The sequence below is a fragment of the Dendropsophus ebraccatus genome, chromosome 5 (genome assembly GCF_027789765.1).
Source record: "Dendropsophus ebraccatus isolate aDenEbr1 chromosome 5, aDenEbr1.pat, whole genome shotgun sequence".
In the NCBI taxonomy this organism is placed as follows: domain Eukaryota; kingdom Metazoa; phylum Chordata; class Amphibia; order Anura; family Hylidae; genus Dendropsophus; species Dendropsophus ebraccatus.
In genome coordinates, this window is record NC_091458.1 from 116,382,133 (window position 1) to 116,408,761 (window position 26,629).

Consider the following 26,629-nt stretch of genomic DNA (forward strand, 5'->3'; position numbering starts at 1 on the left):
TGTAGTTTATAGTTTGAGGGTCCTGGATACCTGTAGTGTATAATTGGTGGAGGTCTTGTATACCTGTAGTATATAGTTCGGGGGTCCTGTATACCTGTAGTAAATAGTTTGAGGGTCCTGTATAACTATAGTATAGAGTTGGTGGAGGTCCTGTATACCTGTAGTGTATAGTTTGGGGTCCTAAATACCTGTAGTATATAGCTGGTGGAGTTCCTGTATACCTGCAGTATATTTGGGGTCCTGTATACTTGTAGTATAGAGTTGGTGAAGGTGACGTATACCTGTATTATAGAGTTGGTGTAGGTCCTGTATACCTGTAGTGTATAGTTTTGAGGTCCTGTATACCTGTAGTGTATAGTTTGGGGTCCTATATACCTGTAGTATATAGTTGGTGGAGTTCCTGTATACCTGTAGTGTATAGTTTTGGGGTCCTGCATACCTGTAGTGTATAGTTTGGGGTCCTGTATACCTGTAGTATATAGTTGGTGGAGGTCCTGTATACCTGAAGTATATAGTTTGTGGAGGTCCTGTATACCTGTAGTGTATAGTTTTGGGGTCCTGTATACCTGTAGTGTAAAGTTTGGGGTCCTGTATACCTGTAGTATATAGTTTTGTGGAGGTCCCGTGCACCTGTAGTGTATAGTTCTGGGGTCCTGTATACCTGTAGTGTCCTGTATGCCTGCAGAGTTGTGTTTACCCATATGGCAGTGTTATTCAGTCACAGTGTGTCGGTATTGGTCATGTCTGGTATGGTGGTGTTATCCAGTCACAGTATGGCAGTATTGGTCAGGTCTGGTGTGGCGGTGTTATCCAGTCACGGTATGGTGGTATTGGTCAGGTCTGGTATACCGGTGTTATCCAGTCACAGTATGGCAGTATTGGTCAGGTATGATATGATGGTGTTATTCAGTCACAGTATGGCGGCATTGGTCAGGTCTGGCGGTGTTACCCAGTCACAGTTTGCCGGTATTGGTCAGGTCTGGTATGGCAGTGTTATCCAGTCACAGTATGGCGGTATTGGTCAGGTGTGGTATGACAGTGTTATCCAGCACAGTATGGCGGTATTGGTCAGGTCTGGTATGGCAGTGTTATCCAGTCACAGTATGGCGGTATTGGTCAGGTCTGGTATGACAGTGTTATCCAGCACAGTATAGCGGTATTGGTCAGGTCTGGTGTGGCGGTGTTATCCATTCACAGTATGGCGGTATTGGTCAGGTCTGATATGACAGTGTTATCCAGTCACAGTATGGCGGTATTGGTCAGGTCTGGTGTGGCAGTGTTATCCAGTCACAGTATGGCGGTATTGGTCAGGTCTGGTATGACAGTGTTATCCAATCACAGTATGGCGGTATTGGTCAGGTCTGGTATGACAGTGTTATCCAGTCACAGTATGGCGGTATTGGTCAGGTCTGGTGTGGCAGTGTTATCCAGTAACAGTATGGCGGTATTGGTCAGGTCTGGTATGACAGTGTTATCCAGTCACAGTATGGCGGTATTGGTCAGGTCTGGTATGACAGTGTTATCCAGTCACAGTATGGCGGTATTGGTCAGGTCTGGTGTGGCAGTGTTATCCAGTCACAGTATGGCGGTATTGGTCAGGTCTGGTATGACAGTGTTATCCAGTCACAGTATGGCGGTATTGGTCAGGTCTGGTATGGAGGTGTTATCCAGTCACAGTATGGCGGTATTGGTCAGGTCTGGTGTGGCAGTGTTACCCAGTCACAGTTTGGTATACCTGTAGTGCCCTGCATATACCTGTACTGTATAGATGGAGTAGGGGGTCCTGTATATACATGTACTGGATAGATGGAGTAGGGGGCCCTGTATATACATGTACTGTATAGATGGAGTAGGGGGTCCTGTATATACATGTACTGTATAGATGGAGTAGGGGGCCTTGTATATACATGTACTGTATAGATGGAGTAGGGGGTCCTGTATATACATGTACTGTATGGATGGAGTAGGGGGTCCTGTATATACATGTACTGTATAGATGGTGTAGGGGGTCCTGTATATACATGTACTGTATAGATGGAGTAGGGGGCCCTGTATATACATGTACTGTATAGATGGAGTAGGGGGTCCTGTATATACATGTACTGTATAGATGGAGTAGGGGGCGCTGTATATACATGTACTGTATAGATGGAGTAGGGGGTCCTGTATATACATGTACTGTATAGATGGAGTAGGGGGCCTTGTATATACATGTACTGTATAGATGGAGTAGGGGGTCCTGTATATACATGTACTGTATAGATGGAGTAGGGGGTCCTGTATATACATGTACTGTATGGATGGAGTAGGGGGTCCTGTATATACATGTACTGTATAGATGGTGTAGGGGGTCCTGTATATACATGTACTGTATAGATGGAGTAGGGGGCCCTGTATATACATGTACTGTATAGATGGAGTAGGGGGTCCTGTATACATGTACTGTATAGATGGAGTAGGGGCTCCTGTATATACATGTACTGTATAGATGGAGTAGGGGGTCCTGTATACATGTACTGTATAGATGGAGTAGGGGGTCCTGTATATACATGTACTGTATAGATGGAGTAGGGGGTCTACCAGTTATTACTGTGGATGTTGTGAGGCAGCTTCCCTAGCAACCATAACTCCCTGTGAAAATGAAAGCAGTAATCCTATTGGTTGTTAAGGCTCCAACTGCCGTGTCTGCTGCAGCTAATTATATCACCTGTGTTTGCAGTGAGGAGATTTTCCCATTCATCTCTAAGGGATGAATGGGAAAATTTCCCCTCCCCCTCCCCTCCTGTACATCTGGCGGGGACGGGACCTTCACAATAACCTTCCCGGGCACCCAATGTGCCAAATTTGGGATCAAACAGTTCAGGCGTTTGGAAGTCTATAGAGGACAGACAGACTTTGATTTTTATGATATAGATATAAGCATGCAATAAGAGCATGAACTCTTTATATTTGAATGTTTATATTTTAGATATTATTACTGAGATATATATATATATATATATATATATATATATACAGTAGTTACATGAAAAGTTAGATGATAAAAAAAAAACTAAAGCCTACCTGACATTAGACAGCCTGTGAATTCTGTGCTTTAGTCCTATTGAATGAGAGGGCCTGTGCACAGAACTCACCCTTGTAACCAGTGGCAGGAGTGATGGCACGTTGATCGGGTAAAGCTGTCTAATAACAGGTACACCTAAAGAAATCATACATTTTATGGTGTCCGTTGAGATAAATTATTTTGATTATTACGTAGATGTGTATTACCAACTAGTGCAGAGAGATCATTAAGACTATGGTAAACAAACATGGACATAACTCTATGTGGTGGACGTAACTCAAAAGACTCTTTTCAAGGAAGGAAGGCACAAATACTGTACTAATATTCTTACTGTATAACTGCAGACGTGATAAACTATTACTTCAAATATTTTGTTTTGACAATGCTATATTAGTTGATTGGTCTGGAAATATTTACTAATCTATATTTCTACAGACATGCCACAACAGAGAAAGAAGAGATGCACATACAAAGGCTACACTCGCCCCGCAAAGTCTTTCTGGAAATGCTGTTGTATCTGCTGGCCCCATTATTACAAGAAGCGGTAATGTTATTCTTATTTACAGATTCCTTTACCTTTTACAACACATATATAATTTATACATTTATTATAGTATGCTAAAATGTACTGTATCCAGGGCCGTATTTACCACTAGGCACTCGTCGTCCGGTGCCTAAGGCAGCACCTTGCAGGGGGGCAGCACCAGGGAGCAGTGGGAAGAAAACAACTTTTCAACCTCTCTTTCGAACTTTCCAGTAAATCTGGTGTCTCTTTTTATTTTTTGAAAGGGGGAGGGGAGGAAGTGGGCACAGGTGTGATTAGAGAGTAGAGTGAGGGAGACTGGTATGGTGGTGTTATCCAGTCACAGTATGGCAGTATTGGTCAGGTCTGGTATGGCAGTGTTAAATTTGGCACCTGGAGCTATTACCTACCAATCTACCAATCTTGTGGTGGGGCATCTTCAAGTTTAGTGCCTAGGGCAGTATCAGCGGTTAATACGGCCCTGACTGTATCTATCCTAAAGTGGGTTTCCTCCCTGGACATTTATGACATATTCACAGGATATTACATAAATCTCTGAAAGTTGTGGGTCTCAGTGGTGGAACCATCATCTATCTCATGATCAGGGGTCTTCCAGCTTCCTTTGGCCTGCTTGTGTTTACTGGAAGTACAGTATGTGGAAACTGAAAACAGCGTAATATACATAACTCCTACAGAGGTTAAAGGGAGTAGCATAAATAATGTAGCACCGCTAGCTCTGGGAGTTACATAACTATCATACAGTATCTTAAGGTGCTAACCTATTAGCTCGGCTCCTATTAATGTCAATAGGAGTGCCGTAAACCGCCTAAAATGGCCACCTCAGCTATTTTTGCTTTTCAACCACCTCCAGCAGCAATAACCAGCAGTTAATTTCTTGCATCTGGTATTACAGCCTCCCTAAATTTAGATGGATGTGATGAGCTGTGCTACCAGATTTCTGGATTTCTGGAAGAAGTACTCTTGCCAGACCTTATATATTAGATATATTAGATATAATAGATTGTTTTTAACCCTTAATTAACATTTTATTAATTTAAAGGGAACCCGTTACCATGAAAACACTACCTAGGATATCACCATCATGTTTAAAGCAGAAGAAGCTGAGTGGATTGATATATATGATTACGGGGAAAGATTCAGTATAACTTGTAATTTCCTGATTGAAATCTCTGATGTTTTCATGCTACAGAGTCCAGTCCATTGAGTGACACCGCCCACTGGACTCCTTAACACAAAAGCAGGGATTTCAATTTCCAAGTTACACATTATACTGAATCTTTTCCCACAACGATATATATATATATATATATATATATATATATATATATATATATATATATATATATATTTATTAAAGGGGTATTCCCCCCAAGAGCTAAAAAAAATGAAATGCTCCCAAACCTAGCTGGTCTTACTCACCAAGTCCCCCTGAGAATTTTGAGCCGTCTCCCGTCTTTCTAGCTGCTTCCGTTCCTGAGTTACAAGTTTTTTAGAAAGCCGATCTATATCCAACATGGCTCCAGCCAGAAAACTACATCTCCCATCATGCAATGCTTACGTCTGATTGGTCCATGATGTAGCAGAGCTGTTGCATAACAGTGTTGAGTGCGTTGCATAGTAGTGTTGAGTGCGTTGCATAGCAGAGTTGTGTGCGTTGAATAGCAGGGTTGTGTGCGTTGCATAGCAGAGTTGAGTGCGTTGCATAGCAGAGTTGTGTGCGTTGCATAGCAGTGTTGAGTGAGTTGCATAGCAGTGTTGAGTGCGTTGCATAGCAGTGTTGTGTGCGTTGCATAGCAGAGTTGTGTGCGTTGCATAGCAGAGTTGTGTGCGTTGCATAGCAGAGTTGAGAGCGTTGCATAGCAGAGTTGTGTGCGTTGCATAGCAGAGTTGTGTGCGTTGCATAGCAAAGTTGTGTGCGTTGCATAGCAGAGTTGAGAGCGTTGCATAGCAGAGTTGTGTGCGTTGCATAGCAGAGTTGTGTGCGTTGCATAGCAGAGTTGTGTGCGTTGCATAGCAGAGTTGAGAGTGTTGCTTAGCAGAGTTGAGTTATTTGAGTGAGGGGGGCCGCAGGTCAGCCGGTGAGCCGTGCGTGGGGGGGTTGGGTGCCGTGGGTTGAGTTGCGAAGTACAATGACCCTATATATCTATATGGAGGAGGGAGGGAGGGAGAGAGGAGGTGAAGATGGAGGAGAGAGGAGGTGAAGATGGAGGAGAGAGGAGGTGATGGGGAGGTGGAGGTCGGGGGGGAGAGATGTGAAGGGGGGGAGAGAGATGTGAAGGGGGGAGAGAGATGTGAAGAGGGGGGGAGAGATGTGAAGGGGGAAGAGATGTGAAGGAGGGGAGAGAGATGTGAAGGGGGGAGAGAGATGTGAAGGGGGGGAGAGATGTGAAGGGAGGGAGAGAGATGTGAAGGGGGGGAGAGAGATGTGAAGGGGGGGAGAGAGATGTGAAAGGGGGGAGAGAGATGTGAAGGGGGGAGAGAGATGTGAAGGGGGGGAGAGACATGTGAAGGGGGGGGAGAGAAGTGAAGGGGGGGGAGAGAGATGTGAAGGGGGGAGAGAGATGTGAAGGGGGGGAGAGAGATGTGAAGGGGGGAAGAGACATGTGAAGGGGGGAGAGAGATGTGAAGGGGGGGAGAGAGATGTGAAGGGGGGGAGAGAGATGTGAAGGGGGGAAGAGACATGTGAAGGGGGGGAGAGATGTGAAGGGGGGGAGAGAGATGTGAAGGGGGGGAGAGATGTGAAGGGGGAAGAGATGTGAAGGGGGGGAGAGAGATGTAAAGGGGGAGAGAGATGTGAAGGGGGGGAGAGAGATGTGAAGGGGGGGAGAGATGTGAAGGGGGGGAGAGATGTGAAGGGGGGGAGAGAGATGTGAAGGGGGGGAGAGATGTGAAGGGGGGGAGAGATGTGAAGGGGGGGAGAGATGTGAAGGGGGGAAAAAGATGTGAAGGGGGAGGGAGATGTGAAGGGGGGGAGAGATGTGAAGGGGGGGAGAGAGATGTGAAGGGGGGAGAGAGATGTGAAGGGGGGAGAGAGATGTAAAGGGGGGGGCAGAGAGATGTGAAGGGGGGAGAGAGATGTGAAGGGGGGGAGAGAGCTGTGAAGGGGGGGGAGAGATGTGAAGGGGGGAAAAAGATGTGAAGGGGGGGAGAGATATGTGAAGGGGGGAGAGAGATGTGAAGGGGGGAGAGAGAGATGTGAAGGGGGGAGAGAGATATGAAGGGGGGAGAGAGATGTGAAGGGGGAGAGAGATGTGAAGGGGGGGAGAGATGTGAAGGGGGAGAGAGGGAGTGAAGGGGGGAGAGATGTGAAGGGGGGGAGAGAGAGATATGAAGGGGGGGAGAGAGAGATGTGAAGGGGGGGAGAGAGGAGGTGAAGGCTTGGGGGGGAGAGAGATGTGAAGGGGGGAGAGATGTGAAGGGGGGGAGAGAGATGTGAAGGGGGAGAGAGATGTGAAGGGGGGGAGAGATGTGAAGGGGGGGAGAGATGTGAAGGGGGGGAGAGAGATGTGAAGGGGGGGAGAGATGTGAAGGGGGGGAGAGATGTGAAGGGGGGAAAAAGATGTGAAGGGGGAGGGAGATGTGAAGGGGGGGAGAGATGTGAAGGGGGGAGAGAGATATGAAGGGGGGAGAGAGATGTGAAGGGGGGAGAGAGATGTGAAGGGGGGGAGAGATGTGAAGGGGGAGAGAGGAGGTGAAGGGGGGGAGAGATGTGAAGGGGGGGAGAGAGAGATATGAAGGGGGGGAGAGAGAGATGTGAAGGGGGGGGAGAGAGGAGGTGAAGGCTTGGGGGGGAGACACCACCACCCTGTTCCCACCCGCAGCACCTCGCCCCCCTCCCCGTCTCAACCGTGGCACAGCTGGCAGCGGCGGTACCAACACCCCCGGACCCCACACAGCTCAGTACAGCACCCCCCGCCGCCGGCTACTTTGCTTGGTTGCCGGGATGCGGGGGGGTGCTATGGAGCGCTCACTAATCGTCCGATCCCCCCCCCTCCTCCTATACCAAGTACATCCCCCCCCTTCCGATACGGAATATATCACCCCCTCATCAGATCTGCAGTGCCGGCCCGTCTCAGCTTCCATCATAGCAGCTGCAGCAGCTCACCGTGCTTTGTCGCGCACAGAACGCTGTGAGCTCCTGCTGTGATGGAAGCTGAGAGACGGCCCGGTGCTGCAGATCCGATGAGGGGGTGATGTATTCGGTATCGGAAGGGGGGGGGATGTACTTGTATAGGAGGAGGGGGGGGGATCGGACGATTAGTGAGCGCCCCATAGCACCCCCCCCCCCCCCCGCATCCCGGAAACCAAGCAAAGTAGCCGGCGGCGGGGGGTGCTGTACTGAGCTGTGTGGGGTCCGGGGGTGTTGGTACCGCCGCTTCCAGCTGTGCCACAGGTGAGACGGGGGGGGGGGGGGAGTTCGTGGGCCGAGGTGCTGCAGGTGGGAACGGGGGTGGTCGTGCCGCGGGTGAGACGGGGGTCTTGGGCCGAGGTGCTGCGGGTGAGAATGGGGGTGGTCGTGCCGCGGGTGAGAAACGGGGGTTGTGGTGCCGGTGAGTCCCGGAGGGGGGGGCGGGGGGTGCCGAGGTGAGCTGCGGGGGGGGCACAGGTGTGTTCAGGGGCGAGGGGGGGGGTGACCTGGGGGGAGGCAGTCGGGAGACAGCAGCAGCAGCTGTCAGTGTCCTCCCTCACTTCAATAGGCAGGGTTAGAAGCCAGCCCATTGAAGAGAGGGAGGACACGTGATGCCGTCTCGGAGGGTCGGGGCCAGGAGCAGGGAGCGTGTCGGAGTGGACTGAGAGCTGATGATTCTATGCAAACGGTGGGGGTGAGTGCTTCTAGATAACATCAAAACTGTGCAGAATCCGTAATAACTTTATATTGGAAAGATGGAAAGCTAAGGGTGGGCAACGTATTAATGCAAAAAATTTTTGGGGGGGAATACCCCTTTAATCTGCTCAGTTCTTCCTGCTCTATAACAGGATGCCAATAGATGCCAAAAAAAGCCCCAAATAAGTAACAGTAAACCTCCCACGTCCAAATACGCTAAACTTAACCAAAACTGGACCAGAAATGGACCAAAGACTGGCATTTAGGAAAAAGTAAAATACTTTTTATTGAATCACATCATATAAAACACATATAAGTCACAAATAGACAAACAAACAAAAAAATCACATAAAAAGGTGGTGGCCGGATGAAAACAGAATAAGGGTAAAAAATGATAATGGTAAACAGCATCTTTTTCTTCTTTTTTTTTTTTTTTTAATTTCTTTTTATTATTTTCAATTTTCAAAACAGACATCATAAACAAGGCGAACTTACAATTTCGCCTCCAGATATAACAAAAGGCTCTGCATTAAAATCCGGACCCATAATGTGAACTTAGAGAATACAAAAAAAAGAAATGATCATCTCAGTCCGCAAGCAGAATAAGCTTTGGGGTAATATCCCCAACATAAATGTCCATAAGGCATACTGCAGCATACAAAACAACCCCCCCCTCCCCCCTGCCCACGTCCAGTACTCGCAGAACAACCGCTTCCTCTCTATTGGGTCTCGTCATCTCAGGTCCCACTAAATTTTCAGCCTCCCCAACGTGCCTGCTACATCTTTGCACATATACCAGACCGTGTCTTTAAATGGTGACATAACATGAACTATTTCGTCCCTTGAGAGAAACGATAGAATAAAAGTTTTCCATTTTTTAAAAAAAACCCTTGATCAGTTTGTCTTTAGATCTGCACACCTCCATTTGATCCCATATCATATACTTTTTTACTTGTTCAACCACATCACTTGAGGAGGGCATTTGCTGTACCAACCATTGCGCTAGAAGGCACCGTTTCGCCACTAACACAAATACATGAATTAACCTGGTCACCTCTCCGTCCTCGGACAGCACATGTAGTGCCAGGAATGAGGGCTCCAATGGAACGGAGACATGTAGTTTATCCCTCAGCAGATCCTTCAAGTTTAGCCAAAAAAGTCTCGAAAACGGACAGGCGACCAGTCCATGGAGAAGGTCAGTGCTTCATTCATTACATTTTGGGCATGCCTCTATCCTGTCGGTGTGGTCAGGTGTTCTCGGAAAAGAGAAACCATATGTGGCGTGATGCATGATTTTAAACTGAGTTTCCCTCCACGCCTCGCTCACCACTGCCTTACACACCGCCGACCATCCCTCTAGGATAGGTTTGCAGAGGTCCGTTTTCACCAACTTGGTTTCCCAATATTTAAAGATGCCCTGCGCAAACTGTGTGGATGAGGACCTTCTTAATATCCAGTAAATGTGGGACAAAGAATGGACCGGGTTTTCAGTTTGTGTCAGCTCCTGTAAGAAATGAGACTGAAACAACGAAGTTACAGTCGACAATCTATCTCTAAGGAAACCCATAATTTGATTATATAGTAGAAAATGACCAGTCCCCAAACCATATCTGTCCCTCATCTCTGGAAAGGTCATGTATCTGTGTTCAGATGGATGTAATAAATGTTGGACTATCAGTATATTCTTACGTTTCCATTCAGTATGAAAAGTATTAAGCACCTCAGCTCGAAGTTCTGGGTGTGACCACAGAGGCATCATCTTACCAATCAGAAAAGGTAGGCCAGCACCTTTAAGGCATGCTCTCCATGCCAGTATAGAATCCCGTAGCAGGAGGTTACGCTTGACCGCCCCCGGAATCGCTGAGAATTTAGTAAACAAAATGGCCGGCAAGGACCAGGGGGCAGCCATGGCCGCCTACAACCCTACATTTGAGTACGGACCCTCCCCCCGCACCCAATCCACCCCATGACGCAATAGGCATGCTAAGTTGTATGATCTGACATCGGGGAAGTTGAGACCCCCTTGGTATTCATATGGCCTCTTACCTCTCCATATGAATTTTCCAAAGGCTGAGGTCAATTTGTTAATATCCTTATGACGCAGGAGTACGGGGAGGGTCTGCATTGGGTAAAGCAGCCTAGAGAAGGCTAGCATTTTCAGCAGATGGCATCTAGCCATTATGGGGAGGGGAAGCTTTTTCCACTTGTCCATATCCTGTAGGATGGACTGAAAGAGGGGAGGGTAATTTAAACCATATATCTGTCCCGGCTGGGGGCATACATGAATACCCAAATATTTTATCTGTGATCTTGTAATAGTCACCGGGGTGTCAAAATGTCCTCTAGGGGTTTTGATGCAAACAACCTCCAACTCCAGACTACACGGATTATGGGGCGCAGGTCCAACTTGAGATCGAGGCACAGTGAGTAATAAAAATATATATTTTATTGTGGAGACTCAACGCGTTTCGGAACCGCACCGGTTCCTTTCTCAAGAGTCATGATACTGATAAAACAGAACAGCACGGTGCTGTTCTGTTTTATCAGTATCATGATTCTTGAGAAAGGAACCGGTGCGTTTCCGAAACGCGTTGAGTCTCCACAATAAAATATATATTTTTATTACTCACTGTGCCTCGATCTCAAGTTGGACCTGCGCCCCATAATCCGTGTAGTCTGGAGTTGGAGGTTGTTTGCATCATTGTTTCCTGTTGGATATCGGGAGTGGCTGCGGTCCTTGATATATACGCTGCAGAGTGTTGTGCCTCCCTTTGTACAACCACATCAGGTGAGGGTTGCCGTGCACCCCTATCCCTTTTTCACCTTGCCCTTCTGATCCTCGCCATGGAGCGCTGTCGCCCTTTGTTTTTTCTCTAGGGGTTTTGGATAAGTAAAGTAAGACGCTCTTCCCCACATTTACTCGGAAGCCAGATTGGATTCCGAAGTCGGCCAAGCACTCAAAAACCACCTTCAAGTCCCTATGGGGGTTTTCCAAAAACAGCAGGAGATCGTCCGCAAAGAGAGCGAGTTTGACAGGAATGCCCCCCACCCTTATGCCCTCAATGCCACTATGCTGGGCTAAGACTCTAGACAGCGTCTCCAGGGCTAGGTTAAATAGCAGGGGGGATAGGGGGCACCCCTGTCTCGTGCCCTTCTCCAGTGCAAAAGACTGTGACAAGAACCCGGGTGTGCTGATTTTTGCATGTGGAGAAGAGTACAAGACCTGCAGGTAAGACATGAATTTCCCCTCGAATCCCATTTTATCCAAAACCGCCCACACCCACTCCCACCGCACAGTATCGAAAGCTTTTTCAGCGTCAATTGATAAAATGGCGGGGGAGGGGTGCAGGTCAGGGTGCCAATGGACTTCATCTAAAACACCAATAACCTTTCGGAGATTGGACACCGCCGACCGCTCCTGTACAAATCCTACCTGATCTGGGGAAATAATATAAGGAAGCAACGTGGCTAACCTGTCAGCCATGATCTTTGACATTATTTTTAGGTCAATGTTGATCAGGGATATGGGACGATATCCTCCCGGTGACGTGAGTTCCTTTCTTGGTTTGGGCAATACTTTAATATATGCTGTATTCATATCATGTGAAATGGGGGATCTCTGCAGGTAGGAGTTGTACAGTGGGAGGAGGGCCGGAGCCACCTCATCAGCAAGCAACTTATAAAAATAGCCCGCGTAGCTGTCTGGGCCCGGGGCCTTGTTAGGTTTTAACGTCTTTATGATTCTATTGATTTCCTCCAGTGAGACATCCGCATTCAACACTGCCCTATCCTCTTCAGTAATAGTTGGCACCACATTGTCCGCCAACCAGTTACGGGTCGGATTGTTCATATTGGGGGAGTCAGAATATAGGGAATGATAGAACTCCTTCAGTATCATGTTAATCTTGGCCGGATGAGAGTGGGCAATCCCTGCAGTGTCTTTAAGAGAGTTAATATGATGAAGGGGAAACTTGCCTTTAGCCAGACGGGCCAAAAGTCTCCCCGGCTTATTGCCGTACCTGAATAGGGTGGCTTCAAAGTGAGACCGATTAATATTTTCCTTGGTTTCCAACCACCCCTCATAGTCTGCCCTAACTGTCTGCCATCGTTCCTTCGTTACCTGCGACGGAGAGGCCATAAAGGCTGTGTAGGCTGTTCTCAGTGCAGAGCTAAGGTCATTAATGCGGTCCGTCGCTTTGCGCCTTAGGCCATGTACATATGTCATAATACGTCCCCTCAGGACAGACTTGGCAGCGTCCCAGTATAACTGGGGGGTCATCACATGTTCTGCATTGGTCGTTTGGTATTCCATCCACCACCCCTTAAGGAAGGCCTTGAAATTCTCATCCCTAGCCAGCCCATAAGGAAATCTCCAGATGTAGTCCGTACCCCTGGGAATCTTGTCATGAAGATTTATATGGACCGGGGCGTGGTCCGAAATAATAAGATCTTTTATCCTAACTGCGTCCACCCTTGGCAGCAGGGATCGAGACATGAAAAGGTAGTCAATCCTAGACCATGAATTGTGTGGAAAAGAGAAGTGAGAATATTCTCGAGAGTCAGAATTGAACAGCCTCCACTCGTCTACCACCGAGATCGCCTCAGCCCACCCAGGTAGGGCCCTATCCCTATGTCTAGGTGGTATGGCAGCAGGGCCTCCCGATTTCCTGTCCTCCTCGTGACACATGACTGCGTTAAAGTCTCCCTCTATCAGTCTATGAGTCACCTGATCCCTAAGTAAGGAGTCAGTCAGGGAAGTAAAAAACCTCGTATTAGTTTCAGAGGGGGCATACACGTTTACTAACTGAAGGATATCTGAGTCTGTTTTTATGTGAAGTTTGCATATCCTACCCTCTGACCAAGATTGACATACCTCATATCTGAAGGTTTTGTGCAAAAGAATCAACACCCCCGCCTTGTGGTCCACAGAGAGAGATCCATAAACCTCCCCCACCCACGATTTTTTCATCCTGAAGAAGTCCTCCTCCGGCAGGTGTGTCTCCTGGAGGAAAACAATATCGGGGGAGAATTTCTTCAGATGTCGTAATACCATGTTTCTTTCATGTGGAGACCTGAGACCCTTGACATTCCATGTCACCGCGCTAACCATAATGGAGAGAAAGAAAAAGCGTTAGAGCCACAAAATAAGCAAAAACCCCTATCTGGACGTGGGCCCCCCACCCGATCCCCCCAACACCATAAACATCCCCAAAACTCAATGATGCTGCAGCATAAACTGTACATATATAAAACTGAACACAGGCCATAGCAGTGATGAAACAGTAACAAATCACTGCCACTAACGCGGCCTCAGGAGTTCTCTTTTTTCCATGAGAGAAAAGAACCTCTCCAAACATAGTACTACCACACAAAGATCCCGCCCCGCTGCCCGCTCCCACAGCCGGACAGGATAGAGAGGGACCATCTATTAGGCTGATATCAGGTGCCCAAAAAACCATGTATATAATCCACTAGGTAATATTACCTACAAGGGGGAAAGAGGGAGGTGGAAGTGGCCCCAGGGTGAGGAATGGGGGAAGAGGGAGAAAGGGCTGGAAGGGAGAGGGGAGGGAAGGGGAAAAGGAGCAGGAAGAGAGATGTATAGGGGAGGGAGGATAGGAGAGGGGGGAGATGGAGGGAGGGGGGGACGGGGGGAAGGGGAAAGGCAAAGGGGGGACGGGGGAGACAGGAAAAGGGAAGAGGGTCCAGGGAGAATGAAAGGGGAGAGCAGGGAAGGAAAGATGTGGGGAGGGTACTGACAGAGGAATGGCTGGTAGGCACAATGTAATAAGTGAAGAACTATAGAACCACAAAACAATCCCGAGTGCAGTGCCAGAAATTCTCGCCATCAGTTTGTCATATCCTGCCCTTTAGTGATGTCCAAGACCAGGCAACTGTGATGGAAAAGTCACACTCGCCCATCTTCTCCATCGCTGCGTGTCTGGTCAGCACGTCTAACCCGTTTCTCCTTAGGGGGGCCAGACCACACCGTGAGACCCGGTGACCTGTGCGACAGGGGAGGGCTCCCTATCCTGGGCTGCGATCTATAAGCAGGAGAGTCACTTGGAAGTCCTCGTCCAGGGGACCCTTCGGGGGACCTATGGGGGTCCTTATTCAGTAGATCTTGTAGTCCCTCCGCGGCGTCCTCCGCGGTATTAAAGGAGGAGACAGAACCATCAGGGTGAAACACCCTCAGGATTGCTGGATACATCAAGGCAAAGCGAATTTGTCGCTTGAAGAGAGCAGTGCAGATAGGGGAAAGAAGTTTTTGTCGTCTGGAAACTTCAGCAGAAAAATCACCGAAGATGAGGATTTTACTCCCTTCGAAGTCAAGACCTTCTCTCCTATTCTTGAAGGCACGCTGTATAGCCACTTTGTCCGTAAAATCTAAGTATTTTACAATCACTTGCCGTGTCCTCTGCCGTGAATGAAGGCCTTGCGGAACCCTCTCCTCTGGTGCCAATAACCTGGGGTCCGGACCCAATCTGTGAGCCCACTCAACTTTGCACGGTCTGGGGAGATCCAACATGGCAGGTATAGTCTGTTCGCATATACGCGCGAGATCTCTCTGGCGCAGTGATTCCGGGAGGCCAACTATACGGAGGTTGTTCCTCCTGGAACGATTTTCAAGATCTTCCAGTTTTTCCCAAAGTCGTTTATTTTCATTCTCCAGAGAGGTTATATGCGTCTCTCTCCCGTCCTCTGCATCCTCTAGCCTCTGCACACAGTCCTCGGCTACAGTAAGCCTCCCGCCCTGAGCCGTGACCGTCGCCTGCAGCTGCGTCAGAGTATTTGTGACAGCCGCTGTGATAGAGTCCTGCAGGCCCGGTACGATCCGCTTAGCCACTTCAGCTGCCAGGGACACGTAATCTATGACCACCGGGTCCGTCTCTTCCTCTCCCCCTGAGTAATCACGCTCTGACCTTTCCGGCGACTGTGCTCTCGAGGAGGCGGGGGATGCCGCCATGCTGGCGTCCGCTCCCTCAGTCCTTCTCTGCTTGCCACGTCCCTTGGGCTTGTTTGCTGTGCCCCTTTTCTGCACATACCGGTCCATCAGGGTGTCCAGGAGTGCAATTCCCCGTTCGGGACGTGCTGTGTGATTCTGCGGGTGTTCGGGAAACTGGTTTGTGGGAGCGCGCACCGGAGCCGAGGTGAGGTGCTGCTTTACCTCATGGCGCCGGAACCGGAAGTCATCTTTTACTTCTTACCACACTGAAATGCCACATGCTGTTCTGCTCCTGACCCCTTACCGTCCCCCCGACCCCCTTATTCTGTTGCCATCAGGCTTCTACCTTTTTATGTGGATTTTTAGTTTGTCTATTTGTAACTTATATGTGTTTTATATGACGTGATTCAATAAAAAAAATCTTTTACTTTTTTTTTATACATCCATCTTGAGGCTATGTTCACACTGCATATGAATCTGTCCATAGTGCGAACCGCGAATATACGCACGTAGTTTTGAGGTTGATGTATACGATATACGCCCGCACAGTGCCCACTACGTATGAGCTTACGGCAGGATCGTATGCGGCGCCATGAAAAATGAACAAGACCATTGTTTGAGGACAGAAATGTTGAAACTCACGGCCGTGGATTTCCATGCGGTCCCATACGGAGTACTTATTTCAGCCAAATTGAACTTGATTTTTCGATCCAAAAGGTTCTGTGTGGTTAATGGGGCTGGGCGAAGATTTCCAAGTAAATGACCTGCCTCAGATCGCTTCGAAACAAGCTAGGGAAGCATAACTTTATTACGGGCGTATGTTTGCGGTTCGGCCGCACATGTACAGCGGCGTACAATCTATGGACGGATTCATACGCAGTGTGAACATAGCCTTGGTCTGTTTCTTGTCCGGTTTTAGTTTTCTTTTAAAACACAACAATCACTGGCCTCAGGGAGATCACCAAAAAAATACAATGGAGTACTCAAACAAGAATCTCCATTGATACATTGCCCCTAAAGAATTTGAATACAGTGGTGCCTTGGATTACGAGCATAATCCGTGCTGGGACCATCTTTGAAAAGCAGACAAATGGTTCCACACCCAAAAAGCAATGATTTTTTTATTCTGAACAACATGCACAACAGATGAAACAAACAATAAGAAACAGCTGAATATGTTATATTATAACATGTCATGTTACTGTACAGTATAGCAATCAGCATGTGGAGTATAATGTACTTTATAGTAACTGCATAAACCTGAAAAACAGCAGCAGGTTGTAGATACAGGATTGAACTGCAGATCCCCATAATACAGTAGCATAGTACAACAGGCTAGAATAGAGAAGCAGGTTTGCTGTCAGAGGACTGTATGGACAGCATGACAGGGGTTAAGCATGGACCAATGAGGAGCTGTGGAGGAGGACAGTGACAGAAACTTTTCTATACAGCCGTGTGAAAGGCTGAGTGTAAGTGCAGGCACATTATAGCAGCAGTGTGTATAGATGAGTGTAAGTGCAGACACATTATAGCAGGAATGGAGGGGATCGGAAACACAAGGACTGCAGGGAGCATTAGGTAGGAAGGAAGTGGATCTGTCATGATTTGGAAGGTGAGGGAGACTTTCTGGGTCAGGGTACAGAGCAGTAGACCACTTATGCAGACCATGCCTCTCCTGTCACTTACCGATCGGGACCCCCGCAGCAAGTCTACGGGGGTCATGACATGGCCTAACTGCTGGAGGTCTCTTACCTTTCTTTGTGCAGTCAGGTCTTCAGATCACAGATAACACTGATCCCTGCTATTCTATGGCGTAGCAGTAATCAGTGTATTAAATCTAATGTATTAATGTAAAAGTCCTGTAAGGGGACTTAAAAAGTGTAAAAAAAATAAATAAAATACAAGTTTTAAAAAATGTCCCCAAACCCCTCCCCCAATAAAAGTGAAAATCACCCTCCTTCTCATTTTATACATAAAACACATTAAAATAATAAAGTTAAATAACATATAATATATCATTGCGTGTGTAATCATCAGATCTATTAAAATAAAACAATATTGTTCCTGCACGGTGAACGGCGTGAACAAAAAATATTAAAAAAACGCAGGGATTGCTTTTTTTAAATTACATTTTATGTATAAAAAAATTAATAAAAAGTGATCAATATGTCTGATCTAGAAAAAAATGTTAATAAAAACAAGAAATTATGGTGCAAAAAATGGCACCCCATACGACCCCATAGGGGAAACAATAAAAGGGCTATAAGAGTCACAATAAGGCCATTTTAAATCTACCTATTTGCAAAAAAAAAAGTTTTACCGCTAATAAAAATAGTAAATAGTTAGAAAACATAGTAAACATGCATATCGCTGTGTTCAGACTGACATATAGGATAAAGAAATAATGTCAGCTTTACTGTTAAATGCATTATGTAAACATGGAACCCTAAAAAAATTTGCGGAATCACATTTTTTTACCCAAATTCACCCCATAAATGATATTTTGGGGGTTTCGTCATTCATTTTATGGCAGATTGAAAGATGCCATTACAAAGTTCCCCTGCTCCTGAAAAAAACAAGCCCTCACATGGCCCTGTAGGTGGAAAAATAGAAGGATTGGATATTCTTAGGGTCTATTTACACAGAAAGTTTATCTGACAAATTATCTGCCAAAGATTTTAATCCAAAGACAGGAACAGACTATAAACAGAGATAAGGTCATAAAGGAAAGCCTGAGATTTCTCCTCTTTTAAAATCCATTCCTGGCTTTGGCTTCAAATTTTTGGCAGATAATCTGTCAGATAATCTTTCTGTGTAAATGGAACCTTAGAAGGATAGGAAAAAAAAAAAAACAAAAAACCACAAAAGTGACAATTGGCCCGGTCCTCAAGGCCATTTCAGGCTCTGTCCTTAAGAGGTTAAAATATGCACGCCTTTATTTTAATTCACCACTTAAAGCAAATCATAAACTGCATCTATTGCTTTTTTGTGCTAGCTGGATATGTAATATTTGTTAAAGTCTGATTTTATTATACAGGAAAGAGAACAATGAAAGTAATAAATGGTTGCTGTAGTACAATGACAAACATATATCTAACAATTACTATACTCTATAATTCATTTTCCTGTTTGATTCCTTGCGAAGATCTTATTTTCCAACTACTGTAACCATACAGAGTTCATTTTATCTGATTTGAAGACAATACTAGAAGAGCCGGCAGAACTGCAAGAATGTATTTGTTAATTAAATGTCAATCAAAACACTTTTGGATTCTCTTTTGGTTATACTGAACCATGGATTTTAATCAGTAACTTAGATTTAAAGAGACCCTGACCTCTAATTGCTGGTTTTATTTTTACATAAATCATTTTAAAAAGTGGTGTGGACTGTTTCCTTATATAATGCAATATGACCAATCCAGAGTTTCATTGTGACTTTTAATTAAAACTGAGTCTGATAAATATTGATTAGCAGTTCCTATTCTGCCCAACTCTGTCTGAGGGCTTTAGAACGTCACAGACATAAAAATGTCACAGGCTAACAAAACCTCAATCAATATATTATAATCAATATTAACCCCAAAAATGGCCTGAAAGAGAAACTGACAGCACAAAACTCCATATATCCATGCTGCCAGTTTCCAGATGCTGATCACACAACCATTGTATGCATACCTTTAGCAATGCTATGTTTGCCGGCATCTTTGGTAAAAATGTTCTTCAGTCCCCACCCCCTCTCTCTGGCTGACACTCTGTCTTTAGAATGCCTCCCTGCCTCCTCTAGAATGATTGACAGCCAGAGGAGGTGGGGCAGTGGTCTGAAGACAGATCAGCAGGAGGGGCGGGAGGTTAAAGTGTCACATACACATTTTTACCAAAAGTAGCAAGCAAGCTCGTATACATTTAAATTTTATTTTACTGTCCCACTAGGGGACTTGACTGTACCATTTGTGAATAACAAGTATAATGGAGTGCAGTACCAATCAGTACTGGAGTGTATTATGCCTGTCAGTGTTATATTAGCAGATCAGTCTCTGCCTTTGGGCAGAACCTGATCAACTTCCATAGACAAGACATTAGAGACCTCAGTGCTAAGGCTACCATTAGGACTCTCTGCTTTGACTTCTCCTTCTTTTAACCCTGCTAGATGCAACGATCACTGTCCTAATCAAAGCACAATTCCAGTCCCGACAGTTGCAGAGGGTGCCTGGTTGTGATTGACACCTGGGACAGCTGCGGGTGACACAGGCACTGCTTTTGTGCCTGTGTCATCCCATGGGTGTAACTGTACATCCATTTGCCATGTATAGATGTACAGTTATTCCCATATGTAGGAACAGATTAAGCAGCATGCATTTGATCACATTAAATCTTTACAGACACTTAACAGGAACCTGTCATCACTTTTATGCTGCCGGAACCATGAGGCATCAGGGCAGTCCCCAACTGTGTCTCCCAGCCCCAACAATCTTGATTAATACCCTTGCTCTATACCCAAACCGGGAGAGCTGTACTAATCAAAGCTTATGAGGTAGGGAAAAGCCACCACGGCTCACAGTAGATGTAAAATAAAGCAAGCCTGCAATATACATTCATCATTTTGTTTGTTATCATGGAAAACATGGCACTTTCTGTGTTTAGACTCTTTTTTTTTTTTCTCCAAAGAATCTAACCAGAAAAAGTCCTGTGTATCCCAGGCCATCTGAGCGCTCACAGAGAGAAGGCAGTCACGTGATTGATGGACACATTGAGCTGTGACTCTCTGTACTGTTCGGAATTCCTGTGTTTAGTCTTTTTTTTTCAACCAACACAAGACTAAAAATCTGCCTTCAGGAGACTGGACCTGAATTTCTGGTAAAAATAGCTGTGTTTTACAACATGATAATAAAAGAAATAATAATAAATAAATAAAATAATGAGTGTAAATTGAAAAATTGCTTAATTTCGCATTTACTGTTGATTTAGAATTTGAAAGTTATAACAACAGGTGCCCTTTAAATAAGACAAATAATCAGTATTCTGTTAACATAAGATAATATACTAGCAACACATTGTAACAGTTGTGCCAGTTAGACTGAGAGCTGGGCATTTTATATCTAGTTTGATCACAAGTTTTAATACTGCTTCCAGATTCATTTGGCTTGGTAAGTGAGGTTAATTTCCAATACTGGCGGCAATATTACAACAGTATACCATCATAATTTCACAGATTGCTTTGATGCATAATTAAAAACACAAACAGAACATCCAGAAAAATGGAAGGGAAGCATAGCTTAGCAAACAACCAACCAAGAAACCATGTTAGTGTGATTTCACACATGGCATTTGCCAATTTTTGGGGGTGAAAAAGCAATGCAGCCAGATGAAAGCTAAAAATCAGTAGGGAAATATAACATACTATACCCATTACTCTTTTTTGTAGTGTTTTTCTCAAGCATGTTTTAAGATTGGTACTTTCCTCCAGGTTTGTGGCATTTTCCTCCCCTGGACATATAGGGGGAGATTTATCAAACTGGTGTAAAGTAGAATTGTCTTAGTTGCCCCTAGCAACAAATCAGATTCCACTTTTCTTTCCTCAGAGAATCTTTGGAGAATGAAAGGTGGAATCTGATTGGTTGCTAGGGGCAACTGAGCCAATTCTGCTTTACACCAATTTGATTAATCTCCCCCCCCCCTTTTTTAACAGATTAAAAAAAAAATAGATTTAAAAATGTGTCCAATCTTTGGTTTGGTGTTTTTCGGGGGTTGGGTTTTAATGGAGGTTTTATTATACCATTTTTCTTTTTAGCCTTTTATTATGGCATTCTTTTGATGTTTTTGACTCTAGGCAGGCCTAATTAAGCCAACTTGGGTACTAAAGGATCCTTTGGTAGTCTCAGGGTATAAATCAATTTTAGCCCCAATGATCCAGCAGAAGACAGACTCTTTTTTATCTGGAAGCAGTGGTATTTCTTATTCAAAAATAACCTATTAGGAAATGTTCATCATATAACCTGTGATAATAATTAAATGTTTGATGCACATGATAAAGTGAATGTGCACATGTTCTGTATAGTAAGAATATGGAACTCTCCTGAAAAGCATCTCTTCTAGTGGGTATGATGAATTCTCCATCTGACATTGGCTTTTGATACATTTGAGCCAATTTTTACCCACAGTCCTCCATTTTCATAAGAGCTGTATCACATACACAGTTTTTTTCCCACTAAGAAGGCCAACTGACTCCTTTAGTTAGACACCCTTTGCAAATGCATTTCATGAGCAGACAAAACTCTCATAAGGAAATGATTAATTAGCACGCAGAATTGGTTACTTATCCAACCAGCCAGGGCGATAAGCTCACTAAAGTGCTTGTTTAGCATATAAATTGCCCAAAGCCTTGACATTAAAATGTACAGGAAAGAAGACAGCACATTTTTTTTTTTTATGTGCAGGTAACTCCAGGTCTATATAGAACAAAAGAGGGATTGAAACAGAAATGACAGGACTTGACAGTAAAGTACAAAACTTTACACCTCGCTACTCTTAGGAAGAAGTGGCTTGGATAACATCCCTCAGATCCATCAGTATTGTACAATCAATACCGCTATAAGCCACTAATCAATATTGCAGCAAACAAGCACTTATGAGATGAAGTGCTCTTATCATTTCTCTAGGAGATGAATTCCTGACAGATTTGTTCTGAAGTTGAATCCATTCTATATTAAACAGTGATAACGCATAAGGCACTTCTAATTAAAGTTTACTGGCTTCGGATTTGAACGTTGTGATAGGTGTGCCTGCTGCCTGCCCAGCTTTTAAATGTGGCATTTGTTTTTAATTCCGCTCTTTAAGTGGTTACAGAATGCTGCCAGCTATTGGTGTATGTGCGGCACTGGCAGAGGAATCTTCAATCCTCTGCAATTAATGAAGTTTCTCCGAGGCGAAACGATTCCACAAATACCACAAGCCTATTTGGACTGAAGTAATAGGAGCCTTAGAACAGCTTGAGGAGCCGGATTGATATAAATATTGAATTTAGGCAGGAATAGAAAAGGGACACAGTTTGTAATAAAGGTGTCATACACCGAACCATTTTATTCATCAACACTTCAAACGTTAAACATTTATGGCCGTAACTTCAGTAACAATCTTTCATACACTTATTGCTTTTGTGAAGTTGATGTCAGCACAGGGTTGTACTGTATTATAGAGAAGAAATGTGCTTTTTCCAGTGTCACACTTGTCTTGTATTGTAGTTTAGCCCAATTTACATGGAATACAATAAAAGGCACAGTCCATGTACAATAGTGGTGCTCTTTCTGAAAAAAGTACCTTTTTTTAAATCTATTACATCTTCTTTTGATAAAAGTGTTTTCAAAACTCAAAATATGCTACAATTTGTTTTTCTATAATTTTTTTTTTTTTTTTTTTTTTACAATGCTTGGCTACGTTCCCACCTTGGGATTACAGTGGGCAAAGGCGTCCGTCTCATTATTACAGTGAACCTTATTTAGAAACATGCTGTATACAAATTAATTTTAGTATTTTAAAATATTTATGGTCTCTTTAAATACTGAAAAAATGAAATGATTTGTTGTAATTTTTTTTATTCCAGATGAAACACCCACAAATAATTCACAACTTGGTAAGTTTAGTTAATTTTGTACAATTCGCTTCAATAGGAGCGAGCTACAATACCAAACATAACCTGTGAACAAGAGTAGAGCTAATTTTGGAATAAAATGTTTTTCTGATGCTGGATAGTGATGAGCGAACTTGTTCGTAAATTTTCTTATGTTCGTACGAACATGGCGCTAATTGTTTGTATCCGCCGATCACGAACAATTTGTTTGATGATCGGAATGGTTATAACAATAGTTTTCGAATATATTCTAACATCAAACGTTTATCTCGCGATGTAAGCAACTGCATAATTTACACTCTGTACCTGATTACATTGCACATTACTTTGCGGGAACAGCTATTAATTACGGACACTCTTTGGTGGACAGCGTCCAGAAATAATAGGCAGGTGCATTATTTCAATACCTGTTCTAAAGAATGGGTGCTAACATAATAATATGTGAACACAGCAGGCGGCATTGCATTGACTTCAATGCAATGCAGCCCCTGCAGTAAAGAATGGACACTGATTCCATTGCAATCGGCGTCCGTTCTTTACTAAAAAAATTACATTGTGTGAATATGCATATATAAATAAATAAATGTTTTTACTCATATGTTTAGTTTCAGTTATTAAAACCTTACAATTTATTAAATTACCCCTAGCACATTTTACACATACTAATTGAATGTGAAGGCATAGAGAAATAAACTAAACAAACAAACAAAAAAAAAATGATTTATTTCATGGACAGCCAGAACTATAGATTTCCTCTGTGCTACAAAAATATGATATTTTTTTTTATGTTTGCCTTAGGAGAATTGCAATGTTCTCCTCATTGGTTGCATAATAAATCTAATACATCAAACAATACATACTCACAATATATACTCACCATGTATATCAATGAGAAGGGAGATTTGAATAACCATAGCCATGATTGAAGCTTTAAATAAACATTGTTGTAGATGTCATACAACGTTGTTCAAATAAACCTTTACCAGATTGACCTAGTTTATCTAGTTAGTGAACTGGATTTGATGTATCAGCTAATGCAACAATATTCCTTTAATATTACATTTTAATTTAAATTCCGCACTGCTGGCTATAGAGAAGAGTGCACACTACTAAGAAAAAATTACAATTACACTTAAAGAGATTGTGACATCAGAAAATTACTTATTGTTTAAAATGTCACTGTCGTTATAACTTTCAAAATCTAAATCAACAGTAGATGTGATATAAAGCAAGTCTGCAATATACATTTATTATTTTTTTCTTATCATGCTGTAAAATAAAGCTATACTTACCAGAAATCCAGGTCCAGTCTCCTGAAGGCAAATTTTTAGACTTGTGCTGATTGGAAAAAACTAAACACATAAAGTCTGAGAGTACAGAGTACAGAGTGTGAGAGTACAGAGAGTCAGGGCTCAATGTGTCCAATGTGCTTTGTCTCTGAGCACTCAGATGACCTGGGAAATACTGGACTTCCAGTTTTCTGATGACCCACAGTTAGAACACAGGAAGCACCCTGTTTTCCAAAATAACTAAGAAAAAAAATTACTGTATATTTATATCAACTGTTGATTTAGACTTTGAAAGTTAACAGTGAAACTTTAAATAATGTTTTTTATGTTAAACATATTATTCTAAGAATTTTGGGATATATTTTTTTCTATTTTTCCATTTTTCTTTTCATAATATAAAATAATCTCGCAGTTTTTATTCTCACCACTGGGGCAGAAACTAAGCTGAGACTTCCTGCTCTGTCTGTGGTGATAAGATGAGGCTGCTGTAAAGTGATCTGTACACCACTGCAGCGACATGTGACACCAGTGGATAGAGAAGGCAATAGCAGACTAGAATGGCCATTAAATGTCACAGAGAACAGTAATGTTTCACATTCATCTCAAGGGGACAGACTCTATTTACTACGTCTATGTCCATGAGTCTTGGTGTAAAACATGTCACTAAATGCTTTTAAAATAATGAGGTGAAATTTTAAATAAAATACAGTGATAAAAAAGAAACAGATTAGAATAAAATCAATCATTAACCCTCTCCCGCCGCTGCACAGTAAATTAACGTCGCTACAGCCTATGCCTGATGCTGCAGCGCCATTAATTTACGCTGCAGGATGACACAGGCGTAGAAGTTTCTCCTGAGTCATTCGCGGCAGGTCCTGACTATCAGTGATTAATTTGCATATTATGCTCTGTTTGAACCCAGTACCTACCGGGAGATGCATAAAATAATTGCATTGATCTTCTTTTTTCTGCAGCCCAGCCACACAATGCGAAGTTTCAGATGAACTCAGTGACCAGTGCACTTATCTCAGGAGTAGTAATCCTTGGTGTCACCAGCATCTGTTTTTTCACAATCTCCCTTGCACTCCTGAACAGAAACAAGAAAAACAGTTTGGTTTTATGTGGAGTCCGAAACCCAGCTTTCAGTTCATGAAAAAATTGCACTCTTTTTTAATTGTTTTAACCTCATTATGTACTTTATTTGTACAGTATGTGGATATCCCATTAACATGTTTTCGTGTCACCCTAATATGTTTTAAAGTAGCATGTGCACTATAATATACTTTATTAATAAGCACAATGGATGAAATGCAGATTTAATGTTCCATTTATATACAACTTATTGTATTATAACTCCAATGAAAAGCAAAGTTATGCTGTTTATCTGTTTTTTATATGTATACTATAATCACATTTGTATGATAGTAATACTTTCAAAAGTTAGATTTGTATTATAATAATTTACATTATGATTGTGAAGAGAATTTTTTTCAATCCTACCCCTCCCCCTTTCTTTTTACATTTAATATTGATGCCTAGGCATTTAGATCAGAAAAGCACTGCAATTGTAAATATAACTTCTTTGCTAATAAAAAAGGAAAAGTTACAATATTATTTTATAATATAATATTATACAAAATAGTAAGGGGGATGTATAGAATATCTAGTGCAGAAGAAACATGGATGGTTTGTTTGAAACAACTGATGAAATAGATGCTTCCATTTTCCAACTCAGGAAACATGTTTGCTATCATTTAAATGTTTGCTATTGATAACACCATTATTCCACTGTTTTAAAGGAGAAGTCTGGCCAAAATGAAAATCTGCCGAAGAAAGGGGGGTGCAGGAACATAGTGAAAAACGTATACCGACCCATTCCTATGCCCCCACAGCACTGCACCACCACTAACAGACCCCGTTGGGCTCTTGCAGCTCTTGCCCCTGCCACATCATGATTAGAAATGATCAAACAGCGCTGATGTTCAGGTTCGTACGAACTCGAACCATAGGTATTTGACTCAAACAGTCTTCCCGTTCCGTGGGGAAGGTGGAGACAGCCAGAGTCTTGCCTGGAAAACAGGAATATAGCCTGGGCCATAGGTTGTATTCCTGTTTTCCAGGGGGGACTCAGGCTGTCTCCACCTTCCCCATGGAACGGGAAGACTATGGGAGTCAATTACTGATGGCTTCAGTTCGTACGAACCTGAACATCAGCGCTGTTCGATCATCTCTATTCATGATCCGTGCTCAGGAATTCCCACTCAGCCAGTCAGTTACTGAGTTACTGAGATACTGCTGCAGTTACTGATTGGCTGAGCTGGTACTTTACTCTGGGTC

At 43.8% G+C, this 26,629-nt stretch overlaps 1 protein-coding gene across 1 annotated transcript in view; it reads left to right on the forward strand.

Moving 5' to 3' along the window:
• The window catches only part of LOC138793761 (zona pellucida-like domain-containing protein 1), a 49,496-nt gene extending 23,858 nt beyond the window's left edge, over positions 1-25,638 (forward strand). Inside the window, exons 8-10 of the mRNA XM_069972452.1 lie at positions 3,500-3,608; positions 22,977-23,006; positions 25,267-25,638. Coding sequence (XP_069828553.1) covers positions 3,500-3,608; positions 22,977-23,006; positions 25,267-25,445 — 318 coding nt within the window. The 3' untranslated portion in view covers positions 25,446-25,638. The remainder of the gene's footprint in view (positions 1-3,499; positions 3,609-22,976; positions 23,007-25,266) is intronic.
• Positions 25,639-26,629: the final 991 nt, after the last annotated feature.